Source organism: Bos indicus x Bos taurus, chromosome 19 (genome assembly GCF_003369695.1).
Source record: "Bos indicus x Bos taurus breed Angus x Brahman F1 hybrid chromosome 19, Bos_hybrid_MaternalHap_v2.0, whole genome shotgun sequence".
Lineage (NCBI taxonomy): Eukaryota > Metazoa > Chordata > Mammalia > Artiodactyla > Bovidae > Bos > Bos indicus x Bos taurus.
The window spans coordinates 28,560,708-28,585,431 of NC_040094.1; the positions used below are offsets into that span (position 1 = coordinate 28,560,708).

At 60.2% G+C, this 24,724-nt stretch overlaps 2 protein-coding genes across 14 annotated transcripts in view; both read left to right on the top strand.

Moving 5' to 3' along the window:
- The window catches only part of DNAH2 (dynein axonemal heavy chain 2), a 108,426-nt gene extending 105,898 nt beyond the window's left edge, over window positions 1-2,528 (top strand). The window contains exons 82-88 of the mRNA XM_027518474.1: window positions 120-348; window positions 430-581; window positions 709-823; window positions 1,309-1,485; window positions 1,591-1,665; window positions 1,850-2,000; window positions 2,169-2,528. Of these exons, the coding sequence (XP_027374275.1) occupies window positions 120-348; window positions 430-581; window positions 709-823; window positions 1,309-1,485; window positions 1,591-1,665; window positions 1,850-2,000; window positions 2,169-2,323 (1,054 nt within the window). The 3' untranslated portion in view covers window positions 2,324-2,528. The remainder of the gene's footprint in view (window positions 1-119; window positions 349-429; window positions 582-708; window positions 824-1,308; window positions 1,486-1,590; window positions 1,666-1,849; window positions 2,001-2,168) is intronic.
- Window positions 2,529-3,015: 487 nt separating this feature from the next.
- Window positions 3,016-24,631, top strand: KDM6B (lysine demethylase 6B). Of its 13 annotated transcripts, none has more exons than XM_027519549.1 (24): window positions 3,016-3,142; window positions 9,914-10,030; window positions 14,917-15,040; window positions 15,296-15,438; window positions 15,531-15,672; window positions 15,901-15,999; window positions 16,092-16,311; window positions 16,420-16,512; window positions 16,597-16,758; window positions 16,841-17,044; window positions 17,132-17,467; window positions 17,572-19,763; window positions 19,877-20,003; window positions 20,129-20,234; window positions 21,063-21,268; window positions 21,392-21,456; window positions 21,540-21,608; window positions 21,716-21,864; window positions 21,984-22,098; window positions 22,204-22,391; window positions 22,539-22,680; window positions 22,947-23,073; window positions 23,159-23,329; window positions 23,440-24,631. In XM_027519549.1, the coding sequence occupies exons 5-24, from the start codon at window positions 15,536-15,538 to the stop codon at window positions 23,461-23,463; spliced, it is 4,932 nt and encodes a 1,643-aa protein (XP_027375350.1). In that variant the 5' UTR covers window positions 3,016-3,142; window positions 9,914-10,030; window positions 14,917-15,040; window positions 15,296-15,438; window positions 15,531-15,535; the 3' UTR covers window positions 23,464-24,631. The 13 variants fall into 13 exon arrangements, with proteins under 13 accessions (XP_027375350.1, XP_027375338.1, XP_027375351.1 ...); XM_027519537.1 differs by having other exon boundaries at window positions 3,017-3,142; window positions 21,537-21,608; XM_027519550.1 differs by having other exon boundaries at window positions 3,017-3,142; window positions 16,961-17,044; window positions 21,537-21,608.
- Window positions 24,632-24,724: the final 93 nt, after the last annotated feature.

The following is a 24,724-nucleotide window of genomic DNA, read 5'->3' on the forward strand; positions in this document are numbered from 1 at the left end:
GGAGTGAATGGGAGATGGGAGGTGAAGTAAGAGCAGAGAGTTGGATGGATAGGGCCTTGGCCTGGCATGGGAGCCCCAAGTCCCCACAGTGCGGTGATAATTCCGCACTGACTCCCCAGGTTGTCAGTGTTGGAGACCTATTTTATCCCCAAGGATGGGAGCCTGGCCTCGTACAAAGAGTACATCAGCATGTTGCCTGGCATGGACCCCCCAGAGGCTTTTGGCCAGCACCCCAATGCCGATGTGGCCTCCCAGATCACAGAGGCACGCACTCTGTTTGAGACTCTGCTTTCCCTGCAACCCCAGATTACACCCACCAGGGCCGGAGGCCAGAGTCGGGAGGAGAAGGTAAGGACAGACAGACAGTCACCTGGGGGAGGGAAACCAAGGAGGAAGAGAGGTCTACACTCAACACTCCTGCTTCGGCAGGTCCTTGAATTGGCTGCCGATGTGAAACAGAAGATCCCGGAAATGATCGACTATGAGGGGACCCGAAAACTACTGGCTATGGACCCCTCCCCACTCAATGTGGTCCTTTTGCAGGAGATTCAGAGATACAACAAGCTGATGGAGACCATCCTGTGAGATGGGGGGAGGTGGGGCTCTGTGTAACGCAGGGATGGGGCAAGAGGAAAGGCCTTCACGCCCTGCCTAGGATGTCTCTCCCAGGCCCATCCCATCTATGATCCTCCACCTTTCCCCATCCAGCTTCTCACTGACAGACCTAGAAAAAGGCATCCAGGGCCTCATCGTCATGTCTACCAGCCTGGAAGAGATTTTCAATTGCATTTTTGATGCCCATGTCCCTCCGCTCTGGGGAAAGGTAAGATTATCTCACTGTTGATCCTTCTCCAACAATGAACTCTACTTTTACTCCTGGACCTGCAGCCTCCTGGTCCTAGGGAAGCCTATAGCAGAAAGCAGTGAGCCTGGGCTTCGGAGTCAGACAGGTTCAAGGTTGAAATCTGACTCTGCCCTTCACTGACTGACTTTGCAAAGTTGTTAACATAGAAACTTACCCAGGGCAAGTCCCTAAGTTTCTCCAAGGATGTTTCAAGGGTTCCTAGTACTGTGCACCTTAAAAGGTGTTTCATTAATGGTAACTGGTTAGCATTGCTGGTGCTGTTGTTAATAGTTGTCGTTTTATGCTTCTTTCCTGGAAATTGGCTTTTGGAGAGCTTTGCTGAACTATGGTTTGGGGAACAGGGGCTGACACTATATATTCTTCTATCTGCTTCAAATGTTCACAGTAAGAATTTGAATGCATGAATAAGTGAATGAATAAACACACACTACCTCCTGCTTCAGGCCTACCCCTCACAGAAGCCATTGGCTTCATGGACCCGGGACTTGGCCATGCGTGTGGAGCAGTTTGAGATGTGGGCCAGCCGTGCACGGCCTCCTGTGATCTTCTGGCTGTCTGGCTTCACCTTTCCCACTGGCTTCCTCACTGCCGTGCTGCAGTCTTCAGCTCGCCAAAACAATGTGAGCCATGTGGACAGTGTGATGGGAATGGATACTGATGATATGTATTTGCTCTCCTCTGTGTGTGTGGGAGGATCCTCCCTTATTCTCACCTTCAATCTCCAGATTTCAGTGGACAGCCTCTCTTGGGAGTTTATTGTTTCCACTGTGGATGACAGCAACCTAGTGTATCCACCCAAGGTGGGTGCCACATGTGCTTAGGGTTCTGAGCAGAGGGGAGTCTGGTGGAGGAGGAGGGGCTGGGAGCAAAGGTGGGAAACGACTGGTTGAGAGTGAGGGGAGGAAAAAGGTGGCAGGACAGGGGTGGGGGCATTGGCAACTGAGGGTCTGGATTTACCCGCAACCTGTTCCCATGTCTCCCCAGGATGGTGTCTGGGTTCGGGGTCTATACCTGGAGGGTGCGGGCTGGGACCGGAAGAACTCCTGCTTGGTGGAGGCAGAACCCATGCAGCTTGTCTGCCTCATGCCCACCATCCACTTCCGGCCTACTGAGAGCCGCAAGAAGAGTGCCAAGGGTGGGACAGTTTGCCCCCTTCCTAGTTTGCCTGCCCCCTCCCTAGTTTGCATCCTAACCCAGCCTCCGCTCCCCAGCACCGCTCCCCCCGCCCCCCCCCCCCATCTGCTCCTGCCCTGCTTTCCCAGTGGCTCCAGGGTCTGACTCATTCTCCTGTCCTTTCCTGCAGGCATGTATTCCTGTCCCTGCTATTACTATCCCAACCGGGCAGGCAGCTCAGACCGTGCATCCTTCGTTATTGGCATCGACCTCCGCTCTGGGACCATGACCTCTGATCACTGGATCAAGAGAGGCACTGCTCTACTCATGAGCCTGGATAACTGAGAGGGCCTCTTCTTCTTTCCGTTTGGGGGGGGTGAGGGTCGAGGACTTAAGGAGCCAAGGCTGATAATGTACCTCGGACAGAGACCAGGCTTCACTCAGGCCTTTACCTCGGTTGAATTTGTCGTGTGATGAGGCCCTGGTAATACCTAGTCGTGTTAGAAGAATTGTATCGGAGCTCAGCTCAGTAAAACATCCCCGACCACAAGCCCCAAGTCTCTCAATGGGATGGTTGGGGTTTGAGGGGCAGGGGGGTAGTCGGGAGGAAGCCCAGGCCTTACGGAGGATGAGCGCTCCTGTGGGCTGCTGCGGGATAGGGAAAGCAGCAAGGGAAGTGGGAGGTCTTGAGAGGGAGAGGAGGCGTGGCTTCGGCGAATGGGCAGGGCAGTGGGGCCTAAAGAAGGTGTGGCTAAATCTCTGGGCAGTACTCGAGCAGGTGGGGCGGGGCTTACTTTGGAAGGGCGCGTGATCCAAATGGAATAGGGGTTTGTCAGGCAGGGATCCGTGCTGGACCCCGTACCTTGCACCTTGAACCCTGCACCCCGCACTCGGCATCATTTTCGGCACCTGTGCAGAGGCGAGCGGGGCCGGCAGAAAGCGGGGCGGAGCCCGGGAAAGGGACTCCCGGCGCGAGAAGGGGCGGGACCATGAGAAGGGGCGGGGCTGGGGCGAGGGGGGTGGGGGGGCGGTGTTTGTGTTGGAAAATCCAACTGCGCCACGGGGCGGAGCGGCCCCCCCAGCCCCGGCCTGGGAGAAGGGGGGGCCGCTCGACCCCCTGGGCGACCTTGGGGAACCTGAACACCTGGGACACCCCAGAATCAGGTAACGGGGAGCCGCGAGGGTGTCTGGAAAGAGGGAAACCGTCTCGGCGCAGGGGGGCGGGACGCCTGAGGCGCAGGATGGGTGAAGATGAGAATGGACGTTCGGGTCTCTGGAGAGGCACTGGGAAGAAAACTGGGTGCAGGACGTCTGGGTCCTTTAGAAAAGGGTAGGGCGGCGTGAGGGAAGAACTGGGCGGCAGATGTCTTGGGTTCCGGATGTTGAGGGGGGCCTGAAAGGACTCCCTGTCCTTCTTGGGCTGGGATTCCCCTTCCCGACACTAGGGCGGGGGTGCGGCGCTGCGGTCCCTCTCTGAAGGGCAGGACTAAAGGTCAGGGTTTGCAGTTGGACTCTTGAGGGCGGGTGTGGTCAGAAAGGGTTGTGTCTCAGGTCCTGGGGCCGCGTTAAGCCTCCCTTTGGTTCTTCCCACGGATGAGGTGTGTATCCTCAGCTGTGACTCTCACACCCGCAGCCCCGACGGCCTCCCAGCGGTAGCCTTCGCCCCATCCCTTCCGCGGCACCTCACCCCGCTGCACTCGGCCTCACCGCGCTAGTCTCCCCATCCCCAGTCCTGCCCCCACTCTGCCACCTCCGGTTACGAGCTCTCACCTAGCTCGGGCCCTTCTCCACTGAACCTTCGCGACTTAGCCGCGAGATGGCGAGAGCGAGACGCGCACAGCGCGACTCAGGGTTCTGGGGTGGGGGATGTGGCCTTGAAAACAGCCGAAGCCCCTTGCCCGGCCAGAGAGAAAGGTGGTCTGAGGTGCTTGTTTGACTTCCTGTCATCTCGGCCCCCTCACAGGAAACTGGGCGAGAGGGCGAAGGGCAGGGGCGGGAGAAGGGCTCGGGGCTCATTCTCCGCCTCCCCGATCTGCGTTAAATAGTGGGGAGGGGGCACGCGGGCAGGTTACTAAGCAACAGAAATTCGCTTCCTGTCGGCTGCGGCTTGTGGCTGACTTAGGATGGGAGTTGGCAGGGTGGGGGGCTGGGAGACCGCGGCGAAGGTCGAGGGCAGGTCGCCAGGTTCTCGAGACACAGAGAGCCCTAGGAGGAAGCCGGGGAGCAGCGAGCTGCGCTGCCACAGAAACGGACTCGGTGTGAGTCCGGAGGGAGGCGGGACCCAGGAGCGGTGATGAGCTCCGTTCCCCTTCCCTCTGGGGGGTTGCTTGCCCTGTTGCCAGAGTAACTGGAGAGCTAGACTCCGGGGCCAGATTCCCGAACTCGCGCGTCCGCCCAATCCGCTCCAGCGGCTGCCCCTGACATCAGGGCCTTGGCAGCCAATGTGGAGGAGGCATCTTAGAGCGAAAGGAAGAGAGAGAGGGGAGGGGAGGGGTGGAGGCGGGGAGCGGGGAGCTGCCCGGGACCCGCACGTGCACTCCCACACGCTCGCGCCCACCCCCCTCCCTCCGCCGCACGCGCCCGAGTACCCCACCCTGCGCTTGCGCGGCGAGTCAGCGCTCACCGCGCGCCCCCCTTTCTCCTTTCTAGAGAGTCGGTTCGCAAACGAGTACCGGGCTGCGCTTCTCAGCCTCTGGGGACCCAGACGTCTGGGTCCGCTAGCCTTCTTCCTAGGGGTCTAGAGCAGTTAATGCCTGGCGTGGGAGGAGCCAGCTACCTGTTCCCCACCCCAGCTGGAGCCCCACTCTCCCAGGTGGGCTGGGCGGAGCTGTGGTTTCCGGCCCCATCTGCTCCACCGCTGCCGTCCCGGGCTCTGGCTAAAGTTGCCTCCCCAAGAGGAACCGAACGGGTATCAGCGCCCCTTCCCGAGGCTTCACGCGCTCGGGCCCGGCTGCTGTTGGCAGCAGGGAAGGGCACTGCGGGGAAGCCCCGGACGCCCCAGGTGACTCTTCCCGGAGCATCACAACCCGTCTTCGCGTGAATTCTTCCCCTTTGATGTGCACCGAAATCTTTCCCATCCCTAACGTTTCTTCCCCACTCGCCCTGGTGCTCTTTGCACCTCCCTCGGCTCCTTTCGGGCTGTCTCTCCCGGTCCTCACTCGTCCTTCTCGGCTTCTCCCAGTTATATAACTCTTCCTCTCGCCGTGTCCTGATTTCAACTCCACAGACTCCGCCCTGGAACAGCGCGGGGAGGGGCAGGAGAGTTGGGACCCAGACAGATTCCGGCTGGCGGCCGGCTGGGCACAGGGGATCCCGCTGATGGGAGACGGAGCCCCGCGGGACCTGGTGCCCCCGTCCCCCACCTCCCGGCCCCCCCCCCCCCCACGCGAGATCTCGCCCAGGAGAGAGAAGGCACAGTATCTCAGAGGCGTGTCGGGACTCCGTCAGAAATGTGGGTTGGGAGGTCAGGGCTGGAGGCGGAGAGGAGGAGCCGAGAGGCCCGAGTCCCTGGGATTGGAGCCGCGTAGGGGGCAAAAGATAAGGGCGGGACGCCTGGGTTCCTTCCTTCCTCTCTTTTTTGGGTTCCCAGAATTCCTGAGGCTATTTCCCAGGAAGCTTAGCCCGCGGCTCCTCTCCGCCCCTCGGGGTCAAAGGTCTGTGTTAAAGGTGGCCTGGGATGATGTCACCCGTGCACGTGCCCTGGGATAGTTGCCAGGCGATGAGGCCTCCACCCCTTTCCATTCCAGCCCCCTCCCCCCACCACAACCTCCGCCCCGAGTCCAGCTGCAGCCCCGTGCCATCTTTCCCCCTCCTCCGTTCCCTTGGCCTTAGCGTCCTGCAGGTGGGAAACCCTGGCCTGGAGTTTTTGAGGGGGAGGGGCACGGGTGTGGTGGGGTGGACTTTGCCCGTTTGCTGGGCTAAGTGAACCTTGGGTCACGTTTCCCTAGATTGGCACAGAAGAACTTTCCCTCCAAGTCCCCTGTACCCCCTGGAAAGAGCCTCCCAGCAGTCTTTTTCCTTTCCCACCTGCTGCATTGCCAAGAGGCTTATGGCCCCCACCCCCATATTGAGTTGAAGTGGGAGTGGTTGCCAGCCCCCTGGAGAAGAGCTGTGTGGTATACATCTGGACGCCAGCTCAGCCCTGACCTTAATCAGTGGCACCCCACCCCCACCAGTGAGGAGACGGGTCAAGAAACTATATGAGACTGAAAAGTCAGGGTCTTCATTCTGTGTAGGTGTGTGGATCTCTCTCTTGAAGGAAGGGGACTCAGTTGATAGCTACTGCGGCCCTTCTCTATTGAGTTAAATCCTGGGGTTGCTTATGGTATTGGAAAAAATTGGTTTCTCTTTTCCTGTACCTTTAGGGCTTGGGTTGTCAGATCAGACCTGGATTCCATTCTCAGCTCTGCCACTTAGTGGCTACAGGAACTTGGAAAGGTCACAACCTCTCTGAGCCTCCTGTTCTTAGTCTGGAAAATTTAAATATCAATACTTACCTTGTAGGCAGTTGATAGGGAAAAAAATGAGATAATTTATGCAAAGCACTTAGCACAGTGCCTGGCACAGAATGAACACTGAATGCTTGTCATGAAATGCTTATTATTTTTAAATGCTGTTAGTTATTGTTTTTATTATTCTGGTTGTTAGGCCTGGTTCAAACTGGCCAAGACCTTAGGAGTAGGTCAGGGAGTGGAGAGTGTGTGCTAATGTGGTCGGTAGGGGGAAGGGGGCTGGGGATTAGCTTCCCCTGCATTGTGCACTTTATTTGATGAGGGCTTTCCTCAGATTTGTATTGCTTTCACTGGGATTATTTTTTTCCCTCTTTTTGGAGAAGAAACAGCTAAGACTATTTCTCTGGCTGTGGAAATAAAATAATTGTATTGTGGTTCTTGATTTTTGAGCAAGACCCCAGTCCCCTCCCATGTTCTCTGGAGCCTTTCAATTTTGCCAAGGGACTCTACAGTTTCCTTTGCGGGGACAGGGCTGGCTGAGGGGTGTGTAAAAGGTTCGGGTGGGTGGGCAGAGAGACTAGTGCAGGGGGCTGGGGGGGGGGGCGAGTAGTTAAAGGAAGCGACCGGAAGGGAGGAGGAGGGAGCCTGCTGGTGGGGAGGGAGGGAGGGGAGGAGGAGGTGGAGGAGGAGGAGGAGGAGGAGGAGGAGGAGGGAGGGGGTTGGGGAGAGCCTGCTACAGTTCTTTGTTTGACTCCGGGACTCAGGGACGGGGAGGAGGAGGGAGGGAGGCCGAGGCTGCAAGCGCCGGGGCAGGCCCAGGAGGCAGAGGAGGGACCGTCTCCCCCGCCCCCCCAGCCCCCACTCCCCCCCCTGCTGCTCCCCCCCTCCCTACCCGGACTCCGGGGGCACCGCCGGGGGACAGACACCCAGCAGGTAACCCCGGCCTGGCTCGCCCTCCCCTCTCGGGTTTTCCTCCACACCCTCCCTGTGACCCCTTTCCCCGGTTCCGTCTCCCCGTTTCCCCTGGGCTTGCCTCTTTCCCCGTGGCCCTCGGTGTTCCATCTCCCCACTTGGGGTAGTCGCCCGCTGGCCGCGCGGCTGTCTCGTGCAGCCTGACTCCCTTCCCCTCGACCGACAGCTTGCGCACCCCAGGTCTGCCCGTGGCACCTTTCGGGGCTCTGTCTGGCCGCTTCTCCAGGCTTTGCTTTCCTTCCGACCTATCTATCCCCTGGGGCTCTGAGGAAGGAGGGAGTCCCTGTCTTTTTCTCGCTCTCCCAGTTCCCCGCCCCCCAACTCTGGCCCCTTTTCTCCTTCTAGCAGTCTCTAGGGGGTGGGGAGAGAACCGGAATTTGGGGGGCCCTCTGGAGGGGCAAGGGGCTGTATGTCTGCGGGCGAAAGGGGCTGTGAGTGTGTTGGGGTGGGGGCGGGGGCGCTTAGAGACCCGGCTGCCTGTCTGTTGTCCCTTTAAATGGCCCTCACATTTCTGGGGACTTGTAGGGGGGAGGTGGCCAGCCGCCTGCCTGGGGGGCAGGGCCCTCTGTTCGTCCACACAATCAGGGGTGGTAATGATTTAAAGGGACAGCCTTGGTGTGGCCGCTGCCACCCTTGGCCAGCTGGAGGGGGAGCCGGCAGGCCTTGTCTGGGGAGGCTTGGCTGGCAAGCAGGGCATTTGAGGCTGAATCCGTCTCAGGGCCTGCCAGGTCTGGGACAGTGCTTCGGCTGGGACCTGCACGGAGGGTGACAGCTTGCCTGGGGGGCACTCAACCTGGGCCTTCTCCAGGGCCCTGGTCTTTGGGTTCAGGGACTCCTTGGCTGAGAATCCTTGAGTCTAAACTACCGAGTCTGTCATCCACCAGGTGGGGGGCACTGGCAGGTCTGCAGGTGAGCTGCCGGCCAGGCACACTGGAGCTGGCCCTTCAGCTCCCCCTTTTGTTGTTTGGCTCTGTGCACAAGAAAGCTCCAGCCCCTCCCCCAGCTCCCCCTTCCCGTCCACATGCCCCCACCCCCCCACCACACACACACACACACACCCACCCCAGCTGTTGGACAGATGAATTACAGCCTCCGGCTTGGGGCCAGGACTGGTGAGGGATTAAAGCTCTGGGGCTGGCCCTTTAAATGGCTGTTGGCCCCTCCCCCACTCTAGTGTCCAGACACCCCATACACACCCTGCTGACCCCCTTGGACGCCCCTCACTTCTCCTCTTGGTCTGTCCTAAGGCCTGCCACTCCCCATTTTCTAGGCTGGACTCTCCCCAGCATTCCCTTCTCCCCCAACATAACCATATATACAAATGCCACAGACTGCACACACATGAACGAACACACACACTTACTCTCTGGTCTCACATTCTGAGAGTCCCTGTCCTGGAGGGTTCCAGCCTCAAGCTCCTTTCCCCAGCAGAAGGATCTTGCCTGCCTGGCCTCCCTAGCCTGCAGCTGACCACTACTCTGGCCAGGTGAGGGGCCTTGCATAGGTCAGAAATAGCACCTCCCTGGGGGCAGTGTCATCAGCAGCTGAAGCAGCTTGCAGCACATTGCATCATGGAGGCTGGGGGCTGGGGGCTGGTGGCCTGAGTCTCTGGGGCAGTGGGAAGAATGGGGGCTGGAAGGCCAGAGAGTGGAGAGGCTAAATGCTGAGCCCAAGTGTCTGGGTCCTTAAGGGCAAAGAACTGTGGCTAAGAGGGCAGAAAACAGGTCCCTGAGGAGTGAGTTTGAGGTGAGGGCAGACAGGTGTGACCCCTGGATGGATACCTGATTCTTGGTCCTGGACCTAGACACCTACCTTCTTGTCTCTGAGAGTTAGGAGGGGAGGGAGTGGGCCCCTATCGCCTTCTTGGGCCACAGAGAGGAAGGAGGTGATGGGGAAACAGGATATGGCCTTGATGGGTGGATGGAAGGAGGCTTGCAGCAGAGGCCACTTCCAGACCCAGGCCTAGAGTCACAGTCCTTGATGAGGAGGAAGGCTCCTCCCTGCTGGGCCCGTTCGTCTAGTCTGGCCACCTGTACTGCTCACCACGACCTGCCTGCACCTGCCTGGGGAAGGCAAGGGGGCAGAGTCCAGAGGGTGGGGTTGACTGGTGTCTTGATAAGGTTAGGGAGGAGACTGCGCTGAAGGAAGAGTTTCTGCAAGCCTGAGGCCAGGACTGAAGCTGACTTGGGTGAGATGTCAGAAGTGGTTGGGACTTCTTTGGGGCCAGGGACTCTGAGCAGGAAGGTCCAGTCAGAAGAGGAGTCATGGGCTGGGTGTCCACTGTGGACTTAACACTGGTGCTGTGGCATGTGCCCTCACTCTCTGGTCCAGGCTGCTTCTTAAAGGGGAAGGCTCTTGGATTGGCTTTTTCTGGTTGCCATGGAAACAGATTCGGATTCTCCCATCCCATCTGACCACCAGAGCCAGGTTTCTCCTCAATAAGGGGATAGGGGGCACAGGAAAATTCTCCAGCCTGGGAAGTCCCACCTCTAACTGGCTTTTTTTCTTTTAGGTTCCCCCAGGCACCATGCCAGCCCCGTAGTACCACCCACCTCACCCACTGTGGTCTGCTGCACCCTACTGCTGGGACACTGGTTCCAATGAGACAGGGCACACCAAACTCCACCTGGTAAGTACTGCCCTGAGCAATGCAGTACCTCCCCGCAATAGTCCCAACTCTGCACCCCATGCAAGAAAGATTGGTATGATCTAGATCATGCCCATGCCTCAGAATGGTCCAGTCCAACTCTGAGCATCCCCCCACCATGTGGTGATTGAGTGGTTCAGTCTTCCTCATTTATGGTGCTCCCCTCTGTTGCCTATGAATGGTTCATCCCTGTACTTCACCAGCCTCTTAACTACCACCAAAAAAATCTATCCCCCTTCCCAAGCGCCTCAACTCAGTTACTTATTGAATTAACCTGGGGTTTGCAGGGCAGAAAGTAGAGATAAGATAGCTGGAGGGATTTTTTTTTTTTTCTTCTTCTTCTCTTTTTGGAATGAGGAGGGCTTTGCCCTGGTAAGAATTGTTGAACAGCTTGGCTTATGGAGGGTGATTGAAAACTGAATTAGAGAGATACTGGAGGCCACTGTCTTGAAAACCTGCCTCTTTTGCTTCCCTGTCTCCTCCTGCCAGTTCTCTGCCCAAGGCCCTGCTCCATCCCCTCCCCCATTTTACAGAAGAAATTATACCTAAGGTAGAGACCTAAGTTCTCTTAAGTGCGTGTTGTTCATCTCCACTACTCAGTAATACTGTTTTGAGTGGGACTTAGAGAGTTTTCTTCTATGTATCTCATTGTTTGGCAAGATGGTTGGCACAATTGGGGTGCCTCAGCGGAATTGCGTTGAATGTGTTAACTGAGTGAGCTTCATGGCCAAGAAACTGATGGCTTCTGAGAAACACTGCACAGCCTCCTACCTACATCTTCTCTAGAGGACATGAGACATTTGGGATGGTAACATGGGGGAAAGCTGAGGGACAGGCTGACCCCGGAAACATCCTGTGCGGATAAAACCAACAGGGAATAGTACAGAGGCATTATAGAAGAGTGGTAAGAAGAAGGCTCTGGAAAGAAGCCTAGCTCTTACTCAAGGACTTGACCAAGTTATATAACCTTGCTGAGCCTGTTTCCTCATCTGTAAAATGGGGTAGTACGACGTCAGGTTCTAGAGAGGAGTTTTTTAAAATGTCTATAAAGTGCTTAACACTGTACCTGGTACGTAGTAAGTATTCACTAAATGCTAGCAATTAACCATCACAATGGGAGGCACAGGGAGCTGTGAGGATAAGCAAAGTTGTTGAAGAATAGGACATAAATGAAGGCAGTGCCTGCGTCCTCAGTCATGTCTCACACTTTGCACCCCCAAGGACTGTAGCCTATGGAGTGGGTTGCCATTGCCTCCTCCAAGGGATCTTCCCCACCCAGGGATCGAACCCACATCTCCTGCACTGGCGGGCGGACTCTTTACCACTGAACCACCTGGGATGCTCCACAAATGAAGGCAGGCAAACCTCTAAATACTTGACTCAAACAGAAGGCTCACTGATCCAGCAAGATGCGGGGGATCAGGATGCGGGGGAGTGGGGCGAGGACTCAGCAGGGTCAGCCTGCTCCAGTGTCTCCCTGACTCTGTTCAGGAACATGAAGGCAAACACAGAAGGGCATGTGCAGAGAGACACACGTGATCACGCAAGTGATGCAGAGGCAGTCCCAGACAAAAGACCGAGACAGGAGCCAGGCAGACACACAGACCGTGTAGACAGGCGTAATGACAGGAACGCGTCAGACAAGGCACTGAAGGAGACAAGATGAGCAGATATGCAGGTGCGCACGGAGACAGACACCAGGACCCACACATTGCCGACCTTGTCAGACAGACTGGTGAACACAGCGGTCCAGTCAGAGGCAGACACAAGGCTCGCAGTGACACACAGCGGGCCGGGGCCGGCACTGTCACTTCTCGGTGAGGGGCGGGGAGGGGCCAGCAGCGGGGGAAGGCTGGGGAAGGGAATCCCGAGCGGGCTGCCTGCCCGGGGTGGCTGAGTCACAGCGGAGCCCCAGCCGGCGGCCCTCCCCTCGCCTCCCCCTCCCCCAGGTAAGAAGCGAGCTGTAACCCCTCGCTGCCACCAGGCAGAACGGGGCCTGACAGCGAGCGGGACGCGGCAGGGTTCCCGGGCCGGCTCCACCTCCGCGCGTGCCGCGTGCCTGCTGACGGCCTGCTCGGTAATACCCTATCTGCGGGGTCTTGTCTTTGGCCGGCACGTGAATCTGCGTGCTCACGTCTGGCTCCTCATCCCGCACGGCAGGAGCGGGGTGTGCTGCTCCTCCGGCCTCGCGCCCAGAGAGAGTTAAGTGGGTGTGATTGATAGAGTGGGTCTCTCTCGGGGCTCTAGGGGGAGGGGGGCCGGTTAAAGTCCCCGAGTCCAGAGCCCGGATGGAGGGGGCGGAGCTGGGCTTAGCCGGGAGTGCCCGGATGGAGGGGCGTGGCTTCGGCTGGAGAAGAGTTAACCCTTTCGGAGCGGCTGACTCCCAGGACTCTGGGTCCGACGGGAGAGGCTGGAATGCCTGCCAAGAAGTGTACTGTCCTCCCAGCCTGGCTTTGGCTGCGTGCGTTTGCCTCTCATCTGTGTTTGAAGAGCCTGTGGGTGTCTGTGCCTGCCGGTGATTGTCCCCTCCCCTGAGTTAGTACGGACACTGGGAGTCGGGGCGGGCTATTCCTGCCCCAAAGCGAGAGTGGTGAGAGTGGACCGCGCGCGGGCCGGCTGCCGGCCGCTGGGGAACAGGTGTGAGCGCAGCGTCGGGGCTGCCCGGCGCGGGGAGGGGCCGTCGTGGGGGAAGACGAGAGGGGAAATTCCGCGGGACCGGTGGGGAGCGGTGTGTGGGCTGAGTTGTGTCTGCCTCTGACTGTGTGTGTGTCTGTGTGTGTTCAGGGAGGCGGGGGCTGAGTCAGTGGGAATAAGGGGAAGGTTTTCTGGGTGACTCACGCTCCCCCACATCAAGCCTGAATCACACCGCGAGGGAGGGCTTTGTACAGGAGGCGGATGGGAAGTCAGGCGCCTGGGTCCCGGGTGGGGACAAGGACCCGAGGTGGTCGACGAGAGTGAGTGTGTGTTTAGTGTACAGGAAGTTTTTGTTCTCGAGAGAGAGAGGGCTGTTGTATTCCGAGTACCGGCGTAGGGGTTTGTGGACAGAGGTGGAAAGGAGCTGGAGGACGGGACTGGCTGTTTTAGGGAAAGCTGAGTCAGTTCCCCGTGGGAAAGGGGAAGTGGTAGAGGGGAAGTGTCATCATCGCAGAAGGGGAAGTTGCATTTCCTGGTAACTGGCAGCACCCTCGGCACCACTTCCCAGTCGGGGGTCTGTTCCTCAGATGTCCGGACCCTCGGTTCCCCGTTTTCCCTTGTCTGGTCCCTGAGTCCCAGGACTTAGGTCAGGGCAACTGGCCAGGGCTATGCTTGACCGCAGTTAAGCGCTGTACTTGATCCAGGGCTTGGTAACTGACATACAGGCTGTTTGGTGAGGAGATAGTTCTGACCGAAACTCCGCGTGAATCGCGGATAGGGTCCGCAGAGCCCCAGCGCCTACCAGGGCTCGCCGGGGACTTTGGGGTCCAAGCGCTTGCGTGCAAACAGATGACCTTGCCCTGCGGAGGGTGGACTGTTTTCACCAGAAACCTGCCTGCTCTTGTGGGTTGGGTGGAAATTTCCCCACAGGGCAGACTTCTCTTGGTGAAGGCGAACTTTCCAGCCGCCCCCAGCCCCTCGTCGCGTCGCGCGTTCTCCCCCGGCTTCCTGCCCGGCGCTAGCTCCAGCTGGAGCGCTGGCCCCGCCCCCGCCGCTTTGTACTCTACACTCGCCTCTCGCAGCCCTTTGTACTCTAGACTCTGAATGGACCGATCCTGGAGCGGAGCCGGCTTCCTACCTGCCGGGACGCTGGGTAGGCGAGGAGGCGGCGAGGGGACCGTGATCCTGGGCTCAGAGAGCCGAGAAGGAAGAACTGGGGCTAAAGGGAAAGTGCTCAGGAATGGGAGCGCTGCTCCCTTCGTGGGTCTAGCCAGCACCGACGGGAAAGGGTTGGGGGGCGGGGTGAAGGAGGAAGTGAAACGGGTTCTGGGTTCTTTAAGGGAGTGGGCGGTGAGAGTGGGACAAGGGTGATGTCACCGCCTGGCGGGCCCCGCCCTCCTCCCTCCCGAAGGACCCCCCCCCCACACTCTTACACACGCCGCTTCCGCTGCGCAAGTAGCCACGTCACGGGCAACCCCCGAAATCCCCCCTCCCTTGGGGGGCGGGGGCCACGTGGGCCGTGGGGAACCGCGTGGCCCTGGCGGGTAAGGGCATAGAGGATACGGGAGCCACGCGAGAGGGGCCACTCGGGACCGCATGCGCGACTTCTCAGAAGTTGGGGGCTTAGAGGGGGGTTTTGGTTTTGGGGGTCGGTTGGTATTGAAGATCTACAGAGCCAGGGGAAGTGGAGCTGGAGGAACTGGGTATGAAGCTGGGGATTTGACCATGTTTTGGGATGGGGGTCAGGGGTGGGGGGTGGAGCGCTCAGATCGCGGCGCGGGCGGGTTTGTGTGCCATAGAAGTTGCCCTGAGTGGCCAGCCCTAAGCAGTTCCTAGAGGGTGGGGAGGTCAGAAGCTGGGCGAGATGAAGTGAGGAGGGGTAGCGACGGCTATGTTGGTATTATGCATCCGTGTGCCAGCCTTTCGTCTTAGGCGGCGGGGCAGGGGGCGTTTCGGGCGGTCTAGCGCGGACCACTGGCGGCTCTGTGGGCGCGTGGGACTTACGGGTAGCTCCATGCTCCATGCCGGCCCGAGTGTGCGACCCGCCGCCTTCACCCGGATGGGTCTCAGGCTTCGCTTGCCTTGCCCGATCGAGTGTCAGCTTGGAGATGGAGACCCTAGGTGGGAGCCGCGGGGTCACGTCGGGGTCACCCCGGGCAGAGCCCGTCTGACCGGCTCCGCCGCCCCTCCTCCCCCGGCAGCGGCCGGGCTAACCTTGCGCCTATTGGTCCCAGCCAGGCTGTTACTGAGGCGGAGACACGGGTGATGATTGGCTTTCTGGGGAGAGAGGAAGTCCTGTGATTGGTCAGGTCTCCGGAGCTCGCCGACGCCGGGAGAGGACGCTCCCACGGAGGCCGGGTAAGCGGCCGCTGCGCTGCAGCTCGGCCCCCGGGGCTCCCGCCTGGAAACCTGGCAGCGCAGCCACCCCTTCACCCCGGCTTGCCCTCCCGCGTGCTCCACTCTTCTGGGCCTCCGAGGGTTCCTTAGGCCAGGTGGACCGCTCCTCGGGGACAGTCATCTCTGCGCAGATCAGAGACCTGTAGGGGCCACAGCCGGCGGCCCCGACTGTGTGCTGGCCAGCTCACCTCACTCCTTTTCCTCTCCTCTCTGTAGAATTGGCTGTGAAAAGCCCTGGGCGACTCTCTGGGAGCAGTGGGCACTCCTGTCAGAGCGGCTGGAGAGGGACCATCGCTCCAGGGAGCTGGGGCAGGGGGCCGTGCCCGATCTCCAGGGCTCCTGGGGCCACTGCTGACCTGGTAAGGGAAGACTGGGCCCGAGTCGGCTGTGTGTACCCTGACGGCTCAGTCTTTGTCCCCGGTAGGATCATCATCTCTTCTCTTTGATTTAGGCTGGATGCATCGGGCAGTGGACCCTCCAGGGGCCCGCGCTGCACGGGAAGCCTTTGCCCTTGGGGGCTTGAGCTGTGCTGGGGCCTGGAGCTCCTGCCCGCCCCATCCCCCTCCTCGGAGCGCATGGCTGCCTGGAGGCAGGTGAGAACTTGTTCAGTCTCTGCCTCCAGGCACTCCTTTTCCCATCTCTGCTCCTCAGCCTCTGTCATCCATCTGGTGCCATCCCTCTCTTCTGCTGTCCGTCTGGTGGGCCTCAGTGTAGCCCTCAGCTGCTTTCTCTGTTTTCCTCACAGCTTTCCTCTTCCCTAGGTAAAGAGAGACAGGGCTGTTCCACCTTGCTGTAGAGTAACAGAGTCCTTCTCTCTCCAGGTGCTCTGCCAGCCTCGGGCAGCCCCCACTCTCTGCTCCCCTACCCCCTTCACACGGCAGTAGCTCTGGGCACCCCAACAAACCGTATTATGCTCCAGGGTGAGTGAGGATTGAAAGGTGCTGGGGATGGGAAGTAAGGCTGGGCCTTGTTCCTCAAGCCTCACCACCTCCCCTCCCCTTCTGCTCTGTAGGACACCCACCCCAAGACCCCTCCATGGGAAGCTGGAGTCCCTGCATGGCTGTGTGCAGGCATTGCTCCGGGAGCCAGCCCAGCCAGGGCTGTGGGAGCAGCTTGGGCAGCTGTACGAGTCAGAGCATGACAGTGAGGAGGCTATTCGCTGCTACCACAGCGCCCTTCGATACGGAGGAAGCTTGGCTGAGTTGGGCCCCCGGGTCAGCCGACTCCAGCAGGTGGGATGAGGCAGGACACAGGGAGCTGGGGTTGTGAGTTCTGATTCACTGTTCTCATCTTCCATCTGCTTCTGCTCTGTCTTCTGCACTCTCCCCCCACCTTCTCAGGCCCAGCTCTGGAACTTTCATGCTGGGTCCTGCCAGCACCGACCCAAGGTCCTGCCCCCATTGGAGCAAGTGTGGAACTTGCTACACCTTGAGGTGAGGCTGGGGCTGGGTGGGCTAGGGACGAGGGCTGGGCCAGGTCTGCACCTGTGCCATTCTCTCTCTCTTTTTTGTCCTTAGCACAAACGGAACTACGGGGCCAAGCGGGGGGGTCCCCCAGTGAAACGAGCCGCTGAACCCCCAGTGGTGCAGCCTGTGCCTCCCGCAGCACTCTCAGGCCCCTCAGGGGAGGAGGGGCTCAGCCCTGGTGGCAAGCGCAGGAGAGGCTGCAGCTCTGAGCAGGTATGATGGCACCTGGGTGGTCAGCAGTGAGCAAGCAGGGCTGGGGTGAGGAGTGGGACTCTCACACTCTCTTTTCTTCCAGACGGGCCTTCCTCCAGGGCTGCCACTGCCTCCACCACCATTGCCGCCACCACCCCCCCCACCCCCACCACCACCCCCTCCCCCACCTCTGCCTGGCCTAGCCACCAGCCCTCCATTTCAGCTGACCAAGCCAGGGCTGTGGAGTACCCTTCATGGAGATGCCTGGGGCCCCGAGCGCAAGGGTTTAGCACCCCCAGAGCGCCAGGTGAGCTCCCCTCTGTGGCTGCTTGCCTCTCAGCTCGGTCCCCATGTCCTTCATTTCTCATGCGGTATCCTCATTTCTCACTGACAGGAGCAGCGGCACTCGCTGCCTCACTCATATCCATACCCGGCTCCTGCTTACCCTGCTCACCCCCCTGGCCACCGGCTGGTCCCGGCTGCTCCCCCAGGCCCAGGCCCCCGCCCCCCAGGAGCAGAGAGCCATGGCTGCCCGCCTGCCACCCGTCCCCCCGGAAGTGACCTTAGAGAGAGCAGAGTTCAGAGGTCGCGGATGGACTCCAGCGTTTCACCAGCAGCAACCACCGCCTGCGTGCCTTACGCCCCTTCCCGGCCCCCCGGCCTCCCCGGCACCACCAGCAGCAGCAGCAGCAACACTGGTCCCCGTGGCGTGGAGCCGAGCCCAGGCATTGTGAGTGACAGCCGCAGGTGGGGGCGGGGGGGGTGGGGGTGGGGGGGAGGCCGGGGTGTTGTGCCTGGAGCAGCACTCTGACCACGGTCCTGCTCCTTTTGCAGCCCGGCGCTGACCATTACCAGACACCCGCGCTGGAGGTCTCCTCTCACCAAGGCCGCCTGGGGCCCTCGGCACACAGTAGTCGGAAACCCTTCCTGGCGGCTCCTGCTGCCACTCCCCACCTGTCTCTGCCACCTGGCCCCACCTCACCTCCTCCACCCTCTTGTCCCCGCCTCATACGCCCCCCACCCCCTCCTGCCTGGCTGAAGGGCCCAGCCTGCCGGGCAGCTCGTGAAGATGGAGAGATCTTAGAGGAGCTCTTCTTCGGGGCTGAGGGACGCCCCCGCCCTCCCCCCCCTCCACTTCCCCACCGCGAGGGCTTCTTGGGGCCTCCGGCCCCCCGCTTTTCTGTGGGCACTCAGGATTCGCACACCCCTCCCACTCCCCCAACCACCAGCAGCAGCAGCAGCAACAATGGCAGCCACAGCAGCAGCCCTACTGGGCCTGTGTCCTTCCCCCCACCTCCTTATCTGGCCAGAAGTATGGACTCCCTTCCCCGGCCCCCCAGCCCCACACTGAGCCCCCAGGACCCACCCCTTGCACCCCTGACTCTTGCCCTGCCTTCAGCCCCTCCCTCCTCTTGCCACCAAAATACCTCAGGAAGCTTCAGGCGCCCGGAGAGCCCTCGGCCCAGGGTCTCCTTCCCAAAGACCCCCGAGGTGGGGCCGGGGCCATCCCCAGGCCCCCTGAATAAAACCCCCCAGCCTGTGCCGCCCAGGGTCGGGGAGCTGCCTGCCCGAGGCCCTCGACTTTTTGATTTCCCTCCTACCCCTCTGGAGGATCAGTTTGAGGAGCCAGCTGAATTCAAGATCCTACCTGATGGGCTGGCTAATATCATGAAGATGCTGGATGAATCCATTCGCAAGGAGGAGGAGCAGCAACAACAGGAGGCAGGCGCGGTCCCCGTCCCCCCGCCTCCTCTGAAGGAGCCCTTTGCATCTCTGCAGCCTCCGTTCCCCACAGACACAGCCCCAGCCACCACTGCTGCCGCCGCCGCCACCGCCACCACCACCACCACCACCACCACAGCCACCCAGGAAGAGGAGAAGAAGCCACCAGCCCTGCCACCACCGCCGCCTCTAGCCAAGTTCCCCCCACCACCCCAGCCACAGCCACCGCCACCCCCGCTCCCCCCACCAGCCAGCCCGGCCAGCCTGCTCAAGTCCTTGGCCTCCGTGCTGGAGGGACAAAAGTACTGTTACCGAGGGACTGGAGCTGCTGTTCCCACCCGGCCTGGGTCCTTGCCCACCACTCAGTATTCCCCTGGTCCCTCATCAGGTGCTACCGCCCCGCCACCCACCTCAGTGGCCCCGAGCGCCCAGGGCTCCCCACAGCCCTCCGCTTCCTCGTCATCTCAGTTCTCTACCTCAGGCGGGCCCTGGGCCCGGGAGCGCAGGGCCAGCGAAGAGCCAGCCCCAGGCCCCATGGCCCCCGCCCCGCCGCCCCCACCCCTGCCTCTGCCCCCTGCTCGCTCTGAGTCTGAGGTGCTAGAAGAGATCAGTCGGGCTTGTGAGACCCTTGTGGAGCGGGTAGGCCGGAGTGTCACGGACCCGGCAGACCTGGTGGACACAGCAGATGCAGCGGACAGTGGAGCTGAGCGATTGCTGCCTCCAGCTCCGGCCAAGGAGGAGAGCGTTGGGGTGGCAGCTGCGGCAGGACCCGGGGGCAGCAAGCGGCGGCAGAAGGAGCACCAGAAAGAGCACCGGCGGCACAGGCGGGCCTGCAAGGACAGTGTGGGGCGGCGGCCCCGTGAGGGCAGGGCCAAGACCAAGGCCAAGGCCCCCAAAGAAAAGAGCCGCAGGGTGCTGGGGAACCTGGACTTGCAGAGCGAGGAGATCCAGGGTCGTGAGAAAGCCCGGCCAGATCTTGGTGGGGCCTCCAAGGCCAAGCCACCCACAGCTCCAGGCCCTCCACCTGCTCCTGCCCCCTCTGCCCAGCCCACACCCCCGGCAGCCCCTGCCCCTGGGAAGAAAGCTCGAGAGGAAGCTTCAGGGCCACCAGGGGTCAGCCGGGCTGACATGCTGAAGCTGCGCTCACTCAGCGAAGGGCCCCCCAAGGAGCTGAAGATCCGGCTCATCAAGGTAGAGAGCGGTGACAAGGAGACCTTCATCGCCTCCGAGGTGGAAGAGCGGCGGCTGCGGATGGCAGACCTTACCATCAGCCACTGTGCTGCTGACGTTGTGCGTGCCAGCAAGTGAGTTGGGGGCTGTCACCTGGGAGGCTGTTGGCCTGGCCTGGCCCAGCAGGATGGCCCCTTACCCAGCCTACTGATATTTCTGTTTTAATAATTTCGCTGTCCTTCTGCAGGAACGCCAAGGTGAAAGGGAAGTTTCGAGAGTCCTACCTGTCCCCTGCCCAGTCTGTGAAACCGAAGATCAACACTGAGGAAAAGCTGCCCCGGGAAAAACTCAACCCACCCACACCTAGCATCTATGTATGTGTGCCCTGTATGCTCAGAACCGCCCCCGCCTGTGGGTTTTAGGACAGGGTTGGGGCTGTTGGGCCCTGAGCCTAGGATAGGGCTCTGACCCCAGATCCGTCTCCTTGATTGTCCCTCAGCTGGAAAGCAAACGGGATGCCTTCTCGCCGGTGCTGTTACAGTTCTGTACAGACCCTCGAAATCCCATCACCGTGATCCGGGGCCTGGCAGGCTCCCTGCGGCTCAGTGAGTGTGTGGGCAGAAAGGTGTGGGGAGGGCTGCAAGGATCTGGGACTTGGGGGACCTCTGAGAGTCCGTCCTCTGGAAGACCGGACCACGGCTATAGTGAGCTCTCCTTAGTCATGTGTAAGCCATATTGGACAAGTGCTCTGAGTGGGGGGTTAGCTGACCTCAGGCTTCCCTTCCATCTGTTTGAACCCAGTTAGTAGGCAAGTGGAAAGGGAATGTATCTCAGGATCTGGTTAAGAGTCATTTCTCGTTTTCTTGGTGATGAAGAATGTGAAGAATATAGATGGTGAAAAACTTGAGAAGCCTCATGGTTTAGGGCTTTCTTCTTTTTCAACTTTTTATTGTGCACAATTTCAAACAGATACAAAACTAAAGAAACCATACAGAATTATAAAATCAGTTTTGTTTCTTCTATACTTGTAGCTCTCTGTTACCCCATATCCTCCCCTTCCTTCACTTTTACTTGAAGCGCATTCTAGGCTTTTACTTGACAGAAAGAAACCTTTCATTGGATCCTGTGATAATGTAAAGAAACTCTTCTTCATTGAGTATATAGTGTGTCAAGTGTTCTGCACGTGCAGCCTCATGTATACATGAGGACTCTGGGGGAGGGGCTGGGACTCGAGCAGCAGCGGGAGAAAGGGGGTTGGCTCTCATCCAGGTAAAGGCCAGGTCAGGGAGGGCCTCCCAGCTTCATGAGGGGCTGGGGTTTTCACCTGTGCTTGCTGGGTCGAGCTCTGAGAAGCCTGTGTCCATCTCGTCAGAGGTGTGAGGAGCAAAGAGGGACAGTTGGGGCCTCACTCCCTGCTCGGCCCTCCCTTGCAGACTTGGGCCTCTTCTCCACCAAGACTCTGGTGGAGGCGAGTGGGGAGCACACAGTGGAGGTGCGCACCCAGGTGCAGCAGCCCTCGGATGAGAACTGGGATCTGACGGGCACACGACAGATCTGGCCCTGCGAGAGCTCCCGTTCCCATACCACCATTGCCAAGTACGCGCAGTACCAGGCCTCATCCTTCCAGGAATCCCTGCAGGTGAGAGCTGCCCACGCAGGCAGAGGCAGGGGTGTGGGGTCAGGGAACTTGGAGCCCTGGTTGTGGTGGGCAGACCCCAGGAAGGTGGCTGACCCAGGCCCGTCTACCCCTGTGGCTGAGCAGGAGGAGAAGGAGAGTGAGGACGAGGAGTCAGAGGAGCCGGACAGCACCACAGGAACCCCTCCTAGGTAGGACGCTTTGCCCCTGCTGTTCATGACTCCTTCCTTTCTCTCACTTCCCCACCAACCTTTGCGCTTCACTCCTGCAGCAGTGCACCAGACCCGAAGAACCATCACATCATCAAGTTTGGCACCAACATCGACCTGTCTGATGCTAAGCGGTCAGTGGGGCTGAGGCCAGGCAGCTGGGGCAGGAATGCCAACGGGTCAGCAAAGCCCAGGTAGTCGCTCACCTGGCTGCCCCACCCCCCACCCCCCGCCCCCGCAGGTGGAAGCCCCAGCTGCAGGAGCTACTGAAGCTGCCCGCCTTCATGCGTGTCACCTCCACGGGGAACATGCTGAGCCACGTGGGCCACACCATCCTGGGCATGAACACGGTGCAGCTGTACATGAAGGTGCCCGGCAGCCGAACGCCAGGTGCGCTCCTAGCAATGCTGCCGCTGGTGCTCCTCTGTCAACCAATGAGCGCCCAAGGGCTCATCGCGCAAAGCAGGTCGGCTCCCACTGACCGTGCAGTTCTCTGTCTCCTCCTGCAGGCCATCAAGAGAACAACAACTTCTGCTCGGTCAACATCAACATTGGCCCAGGAGACTGCGAGTGGTTCGCGGTGCACGAGCACTACTGGGAGACCATCAGCGCCTTCTGCGACCGGTGCGCGCCGCCTTCCGCCCTTCTTCCCCCTCCCCAACTAGATAAGCCCGCACGTCCCGTCCTTGGATCCCCAGATTTCCATCTGACCCTGTGGCTCTCCTCCAGGCACGGCGTGGACTACCTGACGGGTTCCTGGTGGCCAATCCTGGATGACCTCTATGCTTCCAACATCCCTGTGTACCGCTTCGTGCAGCGCCCCGGAGACCTGGTGTGGATTAATGCGGGCACCGTGCACTGGGTGCAGGCCACCGGCTGGTGTAACAACATCGCCTGGAACGTGGGGCCCCTCACCGGTGAGAGAGTGGGGCCAGGTGGTGGGGTGAACCACTCAGTGGTGAGGGGCTGGGTCCCTGGGGAGTGAGCCCTGTAGAGGGGTGGGCTTGGAGGGCGCCAGGCTGTGGCCCAAGTGGTCACCTGTCGTGACCCTTTCTGGCCTGCAGCCTATCAGTACCAGCTGGCCCTGGAACGATATGAGTGGAATGAGGTGAAGAATGTCAAATCCATTGTGCCCATGATTCACGTGTCCTGGAACGTGGCTCGCACGGTCAAAATCAGCGACCCCGACTTGTTCAAGATGATCAAGTGAGGGAGGGCCCTGTTTGGGAGGGAGCCCATCCTCATCCGACCTGGCCCGCAGAACAATTCCTGGTTCCACCCCTTCCTCCAGCCACCTCTCCGCCGGGTCAGTCCTGCGGGGCTGCTGTGCTGGGTCGGCTGACGAGGTCCCTGCCCCAGAAGCTTTGTTCTCTCGCAGTCTGAGTACATGAAATTTCTCCTGTGACAGGGATGTGTCGGGCGGTGACCGGGGAGGCCCGGCCCGCCCCACCATCCCCTCGCCCCGCCCGCAGGTTCTGCCTCCTGCAGTCCATGAAGCACTGCCAGGTGCAGCGGGAGAGCCTGGTGCGGGCCGGGAAGAAAATTGCCTACCAGGGCCGGGTCAAGGATGAGCCCGCCTACTACTGCAACGAGTGCGACGTGAGTGCCCCGTCCCCGCTTCCCTGAGGGCCGGCGCTGTCCTCGGGCCTGCCTCCCTGTGACCGCCGCCCCCTCCCCGCCGCAGGTGGAGGTGTTCAACATCCTGTTCGTGACGAGCGAGAACGGCAGCCGCAACACGTACCTGGTGCACTGCGAGGCGTGCGCGCGGCGCCGCAGCGCGGGCCTGCAGGGCGTGGTGGTGTTGGAGCAATACCGCACCGAAGAGCTGGCGCAGGCCTATGACGCCTTCACGCTGGTGAGGGCCCGGCGCGGCGGGGGTCGGGCAGGCGGGGACTGCGGGGGGGCGCCGGGGCGGGCCGGGGGTGGGCGACCGCGCCTCTGAGCCCCGCCCGCTCTCTCCCGCAGGCCCCCGCCAGCACGTCGCGATGAGGCCGGACGCCCCGCCCGCCCGCCCGCCCGCAGGGCGCCGCGGGGCCACCAGCACACGCCTGGGCTGGACCTAGGTCCCGCCTCTGGCCGGGAAGGGGGTCGGGCCCAGCCCTTCCACCCCATTGGCAGCTCCCCTCACTTAATTTATTAAGAAAAAATAATTTTTTTTAAACAAATATGAGGAAAAAAAGGAAAAAAAATGGGAGACGGGGGAGGGGGCTGGCAGCCCCTCGCCCACCAGCGCCTCCCCTCACCGACTTTGGCCTTTCTAGCAACAGACACAAGGACCAGGCTCCGGCTGCGGCGGGGGTCACATACGGGTTCCCTCACGCCTGCCAGCCGCCCGCCCGCCCGCCCGGCGCAGACGCACGCGGCTCGCGTATGTACATAGACGTTACGGCAGCCGAGGTTTTTAATGAGATTCTTTTTATGGGCTTTACCCCTCCCCCAGAACCTCCTTTTTTACTTCCAATGCTAGCTGTGACCCCTGTACATGTCTCTTGTTTATTCACTTGGTTATGATTTGTATTTTATGGGTTTTTTTTTGTTTGTTTTTTGGTTTTTAATTTATAACAGTCCCACTCACCTCTATTTATTCATTTTTGGGAAAACCCAACCTCCCGCACCCCAAGCCATCCCGCCAGCCCCTCCAGGGACCGCCCGCTGCCGGTCTCTCCCTGCGCCCTAGTGTGTGTCCGGGCCCGGCCCGACCGTCTCCGCCTGTCCGCCCGCCCGCCCGCGGCTCCAGCCGGGTTCTCATGGTGCTCAAACCCGCTCCCCTCCCCCTACGTCCTGCACTTTCTCGGACCAGTCCCCCACTCCCGACCCGACCCTAACCACGCCTGAGGGTGAGCGACTCCTGTACTGTAGGGGAAGAAGTGGGAACTGAAATGGTATTTTGTAAAAAAAAAAAAAAAGAAAAAAAAATTTAAAGTTTTAAAGAAAGAACTATGAGGAAAAGGAACCCCGTCCTTCCCAGCCCCGGCCAATTTTAAAAACACGGACCTTCCCCTCACCACCCCACCTTCCCCTCTTTTCTTTTTAAGCGTGAAACAGCCCAGGCCAGGGCCTCACTGGGGCAGGGACACCCCGGGATGAGTTTCTCTGGGGCTTTATTTTCGTTTTGTCGGTTGTTTTTTGTTTTCTCCTCCACGCTGGGGCTGCGGAGGGGTGGGGGATTTACAGTCCCGCCCCCTCGCACTGCACTGTCTTTCTGCCCCAGGGGCAGAGGGGTCTTCCCAACCCTACCCTTATTTTCGGT

What these genes read in the sequence shown, in the direction of transcription:
- KDM6B (XM_027519537.1), top strand. Translation starts at nt 15,536, where the DNA reads ATGCATCGGGCAGTGGACCCTCCAGGGGCCCGCGCTGCACGGGAAGCC. An exon ending in GACCTGTCTGATGCTAAGCG is followed by an intron (nt 21,609 to 21,715) that starts GTCAGTGGGGCT and finishes CCGCCCCCGCAG; the next exon opens with GTGGAAGCCCCAGCTGCAGG. An exon ending in ACTACTGCAACGAGTGCGAC is followed by an intron (nt 23,074 to 23,158) that starts GTGAGTGCCCCG and finishes TCCCCGCCGCAG; the next exon opens with GTGGAGGTGTTCAACATCCT.